Source organism: Saimiri boliviensis, chromosome X, assembly GCF_048565385.1.
Source record: "Saimiri boliviensis isolate mSaiBol1 chromosome X, mSaiBol1.pri, whole genome shotgun sequence".
In the NCBI taxonomy this organism is placed as follows: domain Eukaryota; kingdom Metazoa; phylum Chordata; class Mammalia; order Primates; family Cebidae; genus Saimiri; species Saimiri boliviensis.
In genome coordinates, this window is record NC_133470.1 from 59,321,506 (window position 1) to 59,336,419 (window position 14,914).

General features: G+C 45.6%; 1 protein-coding gene across 1 annotated transcript; it reads right to left on the reverse strand.

Moving 5' to 3' along the window:
- Positions 1-12,796: 12,796 nt before the first annotated feature.
- P2RY4 (pyrimidinergic receptor P2Y4) lies at positions 12,797-14,621 on the reverse strand. Its single transcript, XM_074391563.1, has 3 exons — positions 14,573-14,621; positions 12,949-14,033; positions 12,797-12,822 (listed from the first exon to the last, which is right to left on the reverse strand). Exons 2-3 carry the CDS (start codon positions 14,024-14,026, stop codon positions 12,797-12,799), a joined length of 1,104 nt encoding a protein of 367 aa, XP_074247664.1. The 5' UTR covers positions 14,027-14,033; positions 14,573-14,621.
- Between the last annotated feature and the right edge of the window lie 293 nt (positions 14,622-14,914).

Sequence of the window (14,914 nt, forward strand, 5' to 3'; positions counted from 1 at the left end):
TAGCTGAGAGGCTGGACACACCCACCTCTGCACCCGGCACCAGGCACCAGGCTCTGCCGCATGGCTCCCCTTGAAGGCTCTGGCTAACGCAACCCTGGCCAGCTCTCGCACTGGAAAACCCGCCCAACAACCCGCCAACCAATAGCGGCCCCACTGGACCCAATCAGACCACCCAGCTGCTGCTCGTTCCGCCTAGCCATAAAATGCCTGAAGTGGTTACCGTAGTTCTAGGAATACAAACGCCAACAGAAGCAGCGGTAGAAATACGGGAGGACCTGGCCATCCCTCAACAAGATACTGCGGTGGCGGGATGGTGGGGTGGTGGTGGGGGGGCGCTGATGGGCACACCTTTTACTCATTTGACTTTTTATCTTTTTGCTCTATAATTTCTTTACGTACTTTATCACACTTCTCTCCTGAATCGTCTTCCTCAATGTAGGTCTGAAACAGCTCCAGGGCAAAACACACCAAAGCCCAAACAGACCACACCAAATAAGCCTCACGTTTACTTGGTTACTGTCCTGAATCCTTTTCCTCCTGCTTGGTCTAAAACAACTCCAGGGCAAGACATACCAAAGCCCAAACAGACCACACCAAATAAGCCCCGTGTTTACTTCATTTTTATCCCATGTTACCCCAGTATGACCAAGCTCCCCCAGCTGCCACCCTGGGAATCCCGAACTCCCCCAGCTATCCCTAGGAGATTCTTTCTCTAATGTTCTGGGCCTTACCCCAGGTACTCCCTAACTTATCTGGGAGTCTCCCCCGGCTCTTCCAGGCTCCCCTTAATTCACCTGGGGGATACTTTCAAGCGGTCCCGGGATTCCTTCCGAGCTCCCCAGTTCGCCCTGCAGATTCTTTCCAAAGGTACTCGGGATACCTTCAGCTTAGCCTCTCCTTTCTTTGTTGCTCCGGCAACTCTTTGTCCTGGGTTTGAGTCCCTACTGAGCACCACTTACCCAGAACCAGCGCAGCCACGGAACTCCCACCCGGGCGGGCTGAAGGTATTGAGAGAGGCAGACACCCAGATAGCCACCAGGGTGGAGCTATTTCGGGACTAACAGCCTGAGAGCCTGAGGGCTTGCAGCTTTCCGGGACTGAAGGCCCTGAGAAGAGATTCAGCCACGTATTTAGTTGGTCTTTGACAGGTGATTCTTATTAATACACAGATGGTCTACATATATTCTTATTAATACACAGGTGTTCTACATATACACCTAACTCAGGAATACACCAGGTGGACAGCTGTTACTCGCCTACCACCAATCACAAACTAGAAGGTATCCTCCGCAAAGGAGCTATGGGGGCAGGGTAAACTTAATGGTTCTCAACAGTGCTCTTTGGAAATAAGTCTCTACAGTTCACCCTTAGGAGTTGGGAATTATACGCTCTCTTCTTGAGGATGAAGCAGCTACATGAATTATTTGAAATTTTTCTGGTGGCTCAATTATTTAAAATGTACGCGGTGGCTCACACCTGTAATCCTGGGCACTTTAGGAGGCTGAGGTGGTTGGATCACCTGAGGTCAGGAGTTTGAGACCAGCCTGGGCAACATGGTAAAACACTGCGTTTACTAAAAAAATTAGCCGGATGTGGTGGCAGGTGCCTGTAATCCCAGCTACCCGAGAGGCTGAGACAGGAGAATCGCCTGAACCTGGGAGGAGGAGATTGCAGTGAGCTGAGATTGTGCCATTGCACTCCAGCCTGAGTGACAGAGCAAGACTCCATCTCAAAAAAAAAAAAAAAAAAAAAAAAAAATTGCATTGGAGATTTGTTTCTAGCAATTTGTACAATTTTTTGATAAAGCCTAATTTATCAAATTATTTCATATGGTTATTGTTTTCTGGGTTCTAATAAAACTTTGCCTGCCCCATGGAGTTCTTGCTTGTCTGTATATTTTATGATCCTTGTGTAATGATAATGCATTGTGTGTGTGTGTTTATTTTATTTTATTTTATTTTGAGACGGAGTTTCGCTTTTGTTACCCAGGCTGGAGTGCAATGGCGTGATCTCGGCTCACTGCAACCTCCGCCTCCTGGGTTCAAGCAATTCTCCTGCTTCAGCCTCCTGAGTAGCTGGGACTACAGGCGTGCTCCACCATGCCCAGCTAATTTTTGTATTTTTAATAGAGACGGGGTTTCACCATGTTGACCAGGATGGTCTCGATCTCTTGACCTCGTGATCCACCCGGCTCGGACTCCCAAAATGCTGGGATTACAGACGTGAGCCACCGCGCCCGGCAATGACAATGCATTGTGTTTATAATAATGTAAGGCAAGTTTTAAAAATTTAATAAAAATCCATAACTTTTCAGATGTGGGATTATTGCTCCTAGATTTTTTGGAGTTTTATTTCTAATTCATTTTTAGACAGTTATGCCAGCCCTGCTGGTTTGGCAATGCCTTAATAAATTAAAAATAAAAACTTAAATTTTGAAAAACAAAGATATTTAAAGATGAATAAAAGTTTTCCAAAACCATCTCTGGTGCACCAAAATTAACCAACATATAAAGAATTGCTTTTGAATCAACTGTGGACATTTCAGTTTTTCTGCTATCTTCTCACCAAGGCTAGTCCTTGCCTACTTGGGGCTAGATCTTCCTTGATAACATAGAGCCCTGACAGGTCTTCTTGGACACCTCAGATATTCACTCATTCACTCACTCCATTCAGCAATATTTATTTACCACCTATTATGTGGTAGGCACTGGGGAAGACAGAGAAGTAAGTCAGACACCTACGTCCTTAACTCATTCTATTGGATGACTGCTCAAATGCAATTGACAGTTATTAATGCTGGTTTACTATACATTAAGCATTCTCACATGCAGACTGTATACAACTTTACATGTGAAATGGAAGTGACAATGTCAGTCTACAATAATATGTACACAATGAGCACAAGACAATTTGGAGGAATTTCAATTGTTGAATTTATGATTTATTAGGTCCTTGGTTTTCCAAGAAGTTTGTAATAGATATGATAAAAAATTGTATGCTGTTAATCGTGCTTTCATTACAGAACTTTCTCAGGAGTTTAGTTGTGTTACAGAAGGTTACCATGGGGAAATCGGTTTTAAGTCAGAAGAAGAACAACAAGCAGTATTTAACAGACCCTGCTAGTATCCTACCCAATACTTACGATCCCCGTCTTCTTTACTCAGAGAACCCCCTTTCTGTTTGGGGCAGCAATATACCCAACTTCCCATACACATAACTGGGAGTGGCCACATGACCTAGCTCTAACCAGTGAGATGTAAGCAGAAGTCTACTGGGTGGTGTTTCAGGAAAGGCTATTCTTTTCCTCATAAGGAAAAAGGGTTTAGTTTACTGGGTTCTTTAGAACCTTGCTCTATGCTGTTACCCCTTCCCTCCTGTGTAGAACACAGACAAGGTGCTTGGAAGTTGAGCAGCCATTTTATGACCACAAAAATGAAAACACACATTAAAAAGATGGTAAAGCAGGAAGCTGTAAGGATTCTCTTGAGCAGCTGCACCTACCCTGTACTGCCGACCTGGGGATTTTTTTTATTAAAACAAACACACACAAGAAACACATATCTTGTTGAGCCCTCACCATGAGTTTCTGTTACATATAGTCAAATGCATTCCTAACTGATAGACTACCTCAAAAGGGAAAGGTTTCCAGGAAAAGTATTTTACTTATTATTAGGAGAGGGAGAAATACTTTTCCTTCCAATTTGAAAAGCCGTGTGATTTCCTGGAAAATGTAGAAAAGCATTTTTTACATTTCTACATACAAAAAAAGAAAATGACTTTTCTTGGTCTGTGTCTGCCCATGGTGGAGAGAAGAAATCTAGGAGAGCAGGAGACATAAGCTAACTCCTGCCCTCTGACTAGGTGGTTTCCAAATAGTAGGTTTCCCCGACTAGAACAGTGTCTCCTAAAACGTGTCTTGGCATAGGAGATCCTTGAGATGTGCCTTGCAGAAAAAATGGTTCCTTGGTCCTTAAGTCTGGTAGGTACTGCATATAGAACATCCTCCTCTTAGAAATTCACAGTGGATATCATGATGTTAAGGGCTCCAGATAAATCCTGTAGTAGAGAAACCTGCTTAACATTATTAAATCCAGCCCCTTCAAAACTTAGTTGCACCTGGAAAATGTACTTGAGAAAACTTCATTAGAGAACTAAATAAAGACAAAACCTTTTAAAAAATCAAACCAGCTTAAACCCTCAAAGAACCAGAACAACAGCTACCCTCTGGAAAGGGATCTAGCAATATTTAGAGTGGGTAAAAAGAGATGTTTTATTCATATTGCAGATACAATGCTATTGATTTAGTGAAGGGAATGAGATTTACAAAGAGCAGTAAGTTAAATATCAGTGAGAAGTAACACAAATTGGGCAGGTGCCATCGACATGGTGATCTCTGAGAGGCTGTTGATTCTTCTCTTGAGTTTTCCCAGAGCATTTGTTTTCTTTTATTTTTATTTTTTGTTTTTTTGAGTTGGAGTCTCACTCTGTTGCCCAGACTGGAGTGCAGTGACATGATCTCAGCTCTCCAACCTCCGCCTTTCGGGTTCAAGCGATTCTCCTGCCTCAGCCTCTTGAGTAGCTGGGATTACAGGCATGCACCACTACACCCAGCTAATATTTGTATTTTTAGTAGAGACAGGGTTTCATCATGTTGGCCAGGCTGGTCTCAAACTCCTGACCTCAAGTGATCCGCCTGCCTCAGCCTCCCAAAGTGCTGGGATTACAGGCATGAGCCACTGCACCTGGCCCCAGTACATTTGTTTCCTTCTTTCCATCAGTAGATCCAAAACAGGACTAGGACCCCAGACTGTGGTACAAAATTGACAATAATAACCAACTAGCTTCAAGAAAGGTTTCATCTTCCTTTTTCTCTTGGAGAGTTCTTACATTTTAATAATTTACACTTTGATTCAAGAAGGGTAATTTTTCCTCCCATCTTGTGACCCAAATACATAAGCTCTGATAACCAAACCTATACCAAGGTACCCTCATAGACAGACTCACTCTTTGGTTGCACTCAGGTATTTCTGCTCTTCCTTTTGATAACTAGCCACATCTCATCTCATGGGAAATATCAGCTCTGTAGGTTATGGCAAGTAACCCATTAAATGGGTTATTCTGAAAACTTTGGAAAGAAGTGTGGTCACCAAGGAAGTCAAAGTAAAGGAATATAAATGTATGTATAAAGTTATTGATTACCAAAGCTATTTAAAATTGGCCTTGTTAGTCAATGCCATTGGCTATTATCTATTGTATGCATAAACCCAGGTTGGCAGAGAATCAAGTATTTTTTATTGAGTGTTTCTGAACATCACATTTTCCTTGAATTCTCGTAGGCATTTGACACTGTTAATAGCTTTCTTAATCTTTCTCCTTTTTTCATTCCAAGTTTTTGTTTTTTAAAGAACTGTTTGAAATCTCTCTTTTTGAAGCATTCTTCTCCCTTGATGCAATACCAGTATCCCAAACTGTTTCCTCCCAATCCATCACTATGGCCATCCCTCGATGATCAGTTCTCAGTCCTCTGCTCCTCACACTCGAAGTTTCATTCTTTGTCATGATCTTAACTATCACATCTAAGCAGCAGATTCAAATATAGAGTTCTGTTTCCATGATCTATGGCCATACGACTCTGAACGTGCCCAATCTCATCTAATCTCAGAAGCTAAGCAGGGTTGGGCCTGATTAGTACTTGAATGGGAGTTCTGTTCCATGTCCAGCTATGCTGAAGTTGAAAACCACTGAAAGGAGGTTCCCACCCACAGGAAATTGTAAATGATGTTTCTTCATCCATTACTCCATTGACTTTTTGTAACAATTCTGTAAAATGGGTATTCTTATCCCAATTTATCAATGAGGAAACTGAAGTTCAAAGAGATCAAGTAACTTGTCCAAGATCATGCAGCTAATGAGTATCAGATCAAGGATTCAAAGCCAAGTCCAGTTATCTGATGAAAATTGTTTGTTCTCTCTGCTACTCCTTATTACATCCTTTACCAAAATACTGGCTTTCATCATATCAACGAACAAGAGCAGAGTCCTATGTGAAGCATTTGACTTAACCAGCTGGGAATTTTTGGATGAAGGAATAGAGAACGTGAGCAAAGTGAAAGCTCAGAATGTGTCACCTTCCCCTCCTCCCTACATTCAGGTTAGCCTTACAGGCAGGCCAAGTAGTGAGTAGCCCACATAGAAGAATGTGAAAGGTGATGGCTAGGTCTACTTCCCCTCAAAATATCTTTCCAATGCCCTCCCACCCCCATTGTTCCTAAAGTTCCCTAGATCTTTAATTCCTTGGGGTTCCTGTGGCCTCTCAAAGTGGAAATATACCCGGAAGAAGGAACAATAAACTGAATCACTAACATACAGTCATACAGAAAATATTTATTAAGCACCAGTTATTAAGCAAATGGGATGATATCGTAACAACCACTTACATGTGCTTAGCGCTCTAGATTTGCAGAACTTCATCAGAATCTGAAGAAGTACTTAAAGCTGAGATTATGATCTTGCTTTTACAGATGATGAAACTGTGGCTCAGAAAGTCTGAGTGATTCATCCAGGATGACACACCTGAGCCCCATTTTCTGAACCAGAGTTCAGGCTCTTCTGATTTTCTGTTCTATACTCTTTCCTTTCTATCACAGTAACTCAAGGGGTTTATAGGTGGGAATTCAAGACAAACATACATAAAGAGTTAAATAACAATTCAAGATAACAGTAGAAGTAATGTTAAAAGACATTAAAAGTGTCCAATGACTGATATAGACAATAATTACTCTAGGAGTGACCTGGAAGGTCACTGCGGGTAAGAGTCAGCAGAGAAGGCCTCAAACAGGAAGTAGCACATAAGCCTGGCCTTGGAAACTGAAAAGAAAAAGGGCAGCCCAAGAAGAAAGAGAGGACATTCCAGTGTGGGGTCAGGAAAAATAAAGGCAGAGGTGAGAAAATGCAAGTCTTATTTGGAGAGAGAATGAAGAGACCAATTTATCTAGACAAGAGAGACTTTTATTGGGGAATAATGGAAAATAAGATTCAAAAGACCCTCTTGAATTTCTGACAAAAGGATTTTGACTTGTCTTGTGGACAATAGAGAACCATGAAAGAATTTTGAGTAAGAGACTGAAACTCCGAAAGCAGCGTGTGGACAGACGAATCTGTCAATATGCATGGTAGAGGATGTCTTTCGATGGGAAGACTAGAGATAAGGAAGACTAGTTAGGAGCCTATGACAGTCAAGGATAAGGTGACAAAAGCCAGTATTAGAATGGTAGTGCTGAGACTAAAAAGAAGGCCAATTGTAATCGGCAAGATGAAAAAAGAAATGTCAGAACCTGTGAAATAGGGAGAGACAAGAGTTGAACTTGCCTGAGAGTTTTCAAGCCTAGCTGACTTGAAGAAAGAAGATGCCATGAACAGAAATTAGCAAGACAGGTAGGGAAACTGGTTCAGGGAGTTTCACTTTTGACATGTTGGGGTGGAAGTAACAATGGAAGAAGGTTCAAGTGAAACTGTCTAGTAGGCAATTGAAGACGAGGAGGTGGAGGTTGGGAGAAAGGAAGGCCCAGAACTGAGTTGGCCTGGTGTAATGGTATGTAATGGAGCCCTGGGGGTCAGGAGACCTGGGACTTTGCCTCTTCTCTGCCACTAACTTAGTAAGTCACGGGCAAGCCACCTCTCTGGGCCTGTTTCCTCCACTGTAAAGTGGGAGGGTGTGCAGGCCCTATATGATCTCTGAGGTACTCTCAAGGACTATGAGTCACCTGCATGTATGTTCTCTCCAAGACAAGATCAACAGTCTGATGAACAAAGGGCATTAAATAATCCCCAAATGCTATGACTCTGTGACCAATCTCAGGAATGCTATTTACTTAAGGAGCAAAAGAGAAGTCAGCAAGGGAGATAGAGAGAAAGTAATCAGAGAGATAAAAGCACGAAGAGAGAAATTCTAAAGTGATAGGATAAAATAAGGAACTAAAATGAAAAGTATCACAATAAATGAGACAAATATTTACATCAAATAGTGACAAAGGTATTACATGAATATTAAATAAAGAATATATATATTTGAATACCACTAGGATGCCAACTGAAGAAAGAGTCAAAGAGTAAACATATGGGAAAGAGTTCAGTCCCAGGAGTAATCAAAGAAATGCAAAAAATATTAAAATAATTTTTAATCATCTAAAGAGATTTCTTCTAAAGTTCAATGCTAGCGCTGCAAGGGAATTAGAACATTCATATGTCATTGTGGTGCTGAAAATTTTTGCAGTCCTTTTGGCAATCACGATCCATAAAAACGCTCATGCTCTTTGGTCTGGTAATCCCGCTCCCGGGAACTTGTCCTAGAGATAGAATTACAAAGAAGAAAATAGCCATACACATTAAGATGTTCAAAGCACAGAAAAATTGAAATATATCTAAATATTCAATAATAAGAGAATAGTCAAATAAAATATAATCTACTGACAGGTGTAATTTTGTGGGGCAATTGAAATAATAGATATGAAAGACTACAACAACCAGGGAGAATATTTACAATAAAAGGTTTGTAGGCCAGGTGCAGTGGCTCACGCCTGTAATCCCAGTACTTTGGGAGACAGAGGTGGGCAGATCCCTTGAGTTCAGAAGTCCAAGACCAGCCTGGCCAACATGGTGCATCCCAATCTCTACTAAAAATACAAAAATTAGCTGGGTATGGTGGTGAGTGCCTGTAATCCCAGCTACTCCAGAGGCTGCGGCAGGAGAATGGCTTCAACCCAGGAGGTGAAGGTTGCGGTGAGCTGAGGATTGTGCCACCACACTACAGCCTGGGTGACAGAGCAAGACTCCACCACACACACACACACACACACACACACACACACACACACACACGAAGATTTCTAAAAACAGAATTGTAAAAGATATGTACGCTCTGATTATACTCATATAAATATGTATATGTACCCAAACTGACAAAGCATGGAACATGACAACATGAAAACAATTTAAAGAGACTAGTGCAACAGTGTCAACGGAAATAGAGAAGTCAAAGAGGATGAAGGTAGAGACAAGATTGTTAAAGGTCTTGCTTAAGAGATGATTTGTAGGCCGGGCTCAGTGGCTCAAGCCTGTAATCCCAGCACTTTGGGAGGCCGAGGCAGGTGGATCACGAGGTCAAGAGATCGAGACCAGCCTGGTCAACATGGTGAAACCCCGTCTCTACTAAAAATACAAAAAATTAGCTGGGCATGGTGGTGCGTGCCTGTAATCCCAGCTACTCAGGAGGCTGAGGCAGGAGAATTGCCTGAACCCAGGAGGTGGAGGTTGCGGTGAGCCAAGATCATGCCATTGCACTCCAGCCTGGGTAACAAGAGCGAAACTCCATCTCAAAAAAAAAGAAAAAGAGATAATTTGTGTTCTTCTGAGTCCAGCAAAGTATATGAAGGAAAGCAGATGCAGATAGTTAGAGTGATTTTGTGGTGAGGAAACTGGATTTACAGTATTCTTTTAGAGATTTGACAGTGAAATGAATAAGGATGAATAACATGGTAGTTAGTCTATGGTCTAAAGACAGCAAAAAAGACCAGGGAAAAAGACAGCAGGGTTGGCCAGGTGTGGTGGCTCACACCTGTAATCCCAGCACTTTGGGAGGCCGAGGTGGGGCGGCATATCACCTGAGATCAGGAGTTCGAGACCAGCCTGGGCAATGTGGTGAAACCCTGTGTCTACTAAAAATACAAAAATAAGCCTGGCATGGTTGTGCACGCCTGTAATCCCAGCTGCTTGGGAGGCTGAGGCAGGAGAATCACTTGAACCCAGGAGGTAGAGGTTGTATTGAGCCGAAATGGTGCTACTGCACTCCAGCCTGGGTGACAGAGTGACACTCCATCTCAAAAAAGAAAAGAAAGGACAAAAGACAGCAGGGTTAAGGTGTCAGTGGTAATTGGTAATGCTTGTTTTTGTTGTTGTTGTTTGTTTTTAAGATGGGATAAAATAAAGTGATGGAAGAGACTTGAAATAATGAAGAGAGGTGAACAAAGGAATAAGAAAGGGCCCCACCTCTTATTCTGGAACTGCCTGGAAGAAAAAGAGAAAGACAAGGCAAATACAAAGCAGTTATCATGAATGAAACAAAAGCTGACGTATTAGAGCTTCTCAATTTGGCAAGAGGCAAGGTTATTCTTTTTTTTTTTTTTTTTTTTTGAGACAGAGTCTCAGTCTATCATGCAGGCTGGAGTGCAGTGGCACAATCTCGGCTCACCACAACCTCCACCTCCCAGGTTCAACCGATTCTCCTGGCTCAGCCTCCTGAGTAGCTGGGATTACAGGTGCACGCCATCACACCTGGCTATATGTTTAGTAGAGACAGGGCTTTACCACGTTGGCCAGGCTGGTCTCGAACTCCTGATCTTGTGATCCACCTACCTTGGCCTCCCAAAGTGCTGGGATGACAGGCGTGAGCTACCGCACCTGGCAAGGTAACTTTTAAGAGGTCACAAGAGGGAGATTAATTTGGGGCCCTGTGGAATGGAAAAGACAGGAAACAGCTGCTGTGGAATGTTTGCTAGGAACACGCCAGGCTAGGAGGAATGAGAGCTTAGGTGAAGCTCCAGGTTATGAAGTTTTAGTGGGTCAAGCCAGCCTTGTCCTCTGGCTTCATCTGCAATACCCTTCAGTCCTAGAAGAAAGGAGACTGGCCTGAGGTGAAAGTCAAGGTGTTTAAATCTTAAGTGCAAGGGAAGACAGCCCAAAAGTAATGCACCAGAAAGTTCGTCTCAATTAACATATGGGAGTTAAATAGACTGAGGAAATGGAGGAGGCTGAGTCAATTGGGATGGAGACAGCAGATTTACTGGATGGGGACAGCAGGTAGGGGAGGTGATGGACAAAGAGGCCATAGTCATAGGAATAAAAGGAAGAGAGCACAGATGAGGAACAGTGTCTGCAACAGCTTAAGCAGTGGCTGTGAGACTGGGAGAACTATTTTTTTTTTTTTTTTTTTTTTTTTTTTTGAGACGGAGTTTCGCCCTTGTTACCCAGGCTGGAGTGCAATGGCGCAATCTCGGCTCACTGCAACCTCCGCCTCCTGGGCTCAGGCAATTCTCCTGCCTCAGCCTCCTGAGTAGCTGGGATTACAGGCACGTGCCACCATGCCCAGCTAATTTTTTGCACTTTTAGTAGAGATGGGGTTTCACCATGTTGACCAGGATGGTCTCGATCTCTCGACCTCGTGATCCACCCGCCTCGGCCTCCCAAAGTGCTGGGATTACAGGCTTGAGCCACCGCGCCCGGCGAGACTGGGAGAACTATTAAGAAGAGGAGAAGCTGGGCGCGGTGGCTCAAGCCTGTAATCCCAGCACTTTGGGAGGCTGAGGCGGGTGGATCACGAGGTCAGGAGATCGAGACTATCCTGGTCAGCATGGTGAAACCCCGTCTCTACTAAAAATACAAAACATTAGCTGGGCATGGTGGCGCATGCCTGTAATCCCAGCTACGCAGGAGGCTGAGGCAGGAGAATTGCCTGAACACAGGAGGCGGAGGTTGTGGTGAGCGGAGATTGCGCCATTGCACTCCAGCCTGGGCAACAAGAGCGAAACTCCGTCTCAAAAAAAAAAAAAAAAAAAAAAAGAAGTTGGTATCATTAGATAAGTAAGAGATCAGAGACAGGTCAGCAAGGGTGGGAAAAAAAGAAAGGCAAGGCTGGGGTCTGACTCAGGAGACCAACAGGCTGGAAGGTGATTTCAGAGGGAGAAGGCCTGTAAATGTGAGCCCGCCCTTCTCAAGAATGCCTGCCAAGAAATTCTTACTTCCCAAGACTTAGGGGTTAGCTTCTCAATTTCCAACACACCCCCTCCCCCCAGCAATTTGATCCTATAAGCCTGTAAGTGCTAAGATGGCACTGGGAGAGAAAAGGAATGAATGGGTGGGAAACCTTAAAAAGAACCTTAACAGTCTTAGTGCTCCACCCTGGCCTCAAAGTCCTGAAGCCTGATCTGAAAGAGCTGGTGACAGATTTATCATTCATTTGGGGCAGGAGCTACAGAAAGGGGAAAGATCACTAAAACGCTAGCTCTGGGCGTCAATTCCTGTTACCACCATCCTCTGCACAAACCTACTCTACCCCTCAATGCCAGAACTTACAGCCATAGACGTGAGAGCTCCACCCCCTCAGTCTGAGCCATCCACTTTTCCTTTGGTTAAGTACAGGAGAGCTGTCATATACATGTTCTCAGCAAACATCATAAAGGAGGTCCAGTCCCATTCCTGTCCCAAAGGCTGTTATCAGCTAAGGTCCCCACCCCATGACAGGACTTTAATTCACGCTGCATACCAGATCAACAGTGTCAGGCCCCCAGCTGCATACAGGATCCCCGGGATCGCACCCTGTTCCAGCGCCTCAGTAAGCAAGACTCTGCTGTCTTTGAGGGAGAACCAGGAAGTTGGTGTGGGTGCTGCATATGGCACATCCTCGGCATCTGTGATATGGAAGTTGCCTCAGCTTCCTGATTCTGGTTATCATCATCGGATAAGTCAGGCCAATCCTGAGATGACTCTGCCTGATCTGATCCACCCCTTCAGCTGAATGCTCTGGTCTGGCTGGAGAAATACATGCTCTAGGCAGCTGTGGGGAAAATGGGACGGGGAAAGAGGACTGGGGAAGATTTTCAGGAAGACTTGTAGGACCAATGGCCCCAGGAAGGGACAGAAACAAAGAGAAAGGAGTAAAGACTGGTTAGCTAAAAAAGAGTGGGCAACTGAAGGGGTTATGAGAGATGAGGTCACACGTGATGTCCCTGCCTCCCCACAACCCTCAGGGTGAGCGCTTCTCTCCAGAGCCTGGAAAAAAGGAAGAAGCGCCTTACCAGGTATCACTGTTGGGTTCCCTCACCTCTGCCCTGCACTCGCCCCCTTTTCTCTCACTTCCTGGCTTCCTGTGTTACAATCTATCTACCCTAAGAGTACAGTGGCTACTGTCCTGGGCGGGGCAGGGGTCCACCCACCTGCAGCTGCTATCTTCAGGCAGAGACACTAGTGCCAGGGAAGAGGTGGCAGTGCGGGACTGTGGCTCGCCACCACCGCAGAGCTGCCGGAGCTGACGTCGATATTTGTCCCCCGTGAGCAAGTAGAGCACAGGATCCAGGCAGCTATTGGCGCTGGCCAGTGGCCGAGTCACTTTATAGACCACGTTGACAATGTTCAGCACCCGGCAGTCAGCTTCCAACAGCCTTGCGAGGTAGTAAATGGTTCGGGTGATGTGGAAAGGCACAAAGCAGACAGCGAAGACAGTCAGCACCACAGCGATGGTTCGGAGAGAGCGGAGACGAGAAGACGACTGGGCAGCACCTGGCAAGGGCCGACACAGGCGCCGGGCCATGAGCCCATAGCAGACAAGAGTGACCAGGCAGGGCACGCCAAAGAGCAGCCCCATGACTGCCGAGCTGAAGTGTACATAGTGGTCAAACTCTTCAGGCCGAGTGGTATCATGGCATAGGACGGTGGCCCCTTTGGTGCTGGTTGTGACGAAGAACAGGTTGGGTACGAGGCAGCCAGCTACAACCAACCAAACTGCCAGGCAGAGAAGACCTGCGAGGCGAGGACGGCCCCAGCGTAGCGCCCGCAGTGGGTGGCAGATGCCCAGGTAGCGGTGCACGCTGATGCAGGTGAGGAAAAGGACGCTGCAGTAGAGGTTCCAATAGAAAAGAAAGCGGACAAATTTGCAGATCCCGGTGCCGAAGGGCCAGTGGTTGCGGGCTGCATAATAATAGATGAGAGTGGGCAGCGACAGCACATACAAGGTGTCTGACAATGCCAGGTGGAACATGTAGGTGGCCGTTGCATCCCAGGGGCGGAGGCGGAAGATGAAGAGCCAGAGGGTTGGGGTGTTAAGGCCCAAGCCTACCGCAAAAACAACTGCATAGCTTACAGGCAGCAGGATGAACTTGAAATCCTCATCAAACCAGCAGTCCAGCTCCACCTCACTGCTGCCAGGACCCGGGCTGAGGCCTAGGGATCTCAGCAGCGAGGACTCTGTACTGGCCATGGCCCCCCTAGAAGTGGAAAGGTCAGAAGTGAGGGTGGCAGGATTTCTCTGCCTACCCCCATCCCTGAGCTGGGGCAAAAAAAGCAGACAGCAGGGAGAGCAGTGGTTGAAGCACTAGAGAGAGCTGACAGGAGTGCATCTGGGTACACTCAGGCTAGCCTGGCCCCTACCCGAGCTCCCTTGGTCCAGCTTGGGGAGTGGTGGGCAGCAGGCAGTGCTGGGGCTCAGGCAGGCAGCCTGGGGGTTTGGGTTGTTCTTACTCTGCAGCTCACTCTGTCCCTAAGAGACTGGCTGGCTAAAGAGGGTAGAGGCCTCCCAGCACTATCCAAAGTAGGAAGATACCCAGATGCCAAGTGTCTCCTGACTTGTCATCACAGCTGTGTCCCTGGAAGAGGAGTGTCTCTCCCCACAGTGCCTTTGCCTCTCCTCGTGTCCTGGCCACAGTGTCTCCAGATGACATTTACCTATGACACCTTCCCCACCGCCTGTCTACAGCCCAGGAGCCCCATTGCCACCCTTGCCCAAGAACCTTGGCACGTCTCCTACCTGGTCCCCTTGAAGCTGAGCCCAGCTGACTCTGTCACCTTTCCCCTTGGCAGCCAGAGGGCATATCCAAGGGGGTGGAGTTGGAGGTGGGACCTGTCCCTCCTCCCATCTGGGAGACTGAAAGAGTTAGAAAGGCCCTTTACGATGATCTAGTCCAACCCACTCATTGTACAGATTGGGAAACTGGGGCCCAGCAAGATTACTATTTAACAGCTTTGAAATGACTGCAAGAGGGAGCAAACAAGGAAACATCCAAGTTTACCGGCCAAGAGCCAGGCCCCTGGAGACAGATTACAGGCAGATCATACAAGTTTGTGTAAGTGAGCAGAAACATGGGAAATG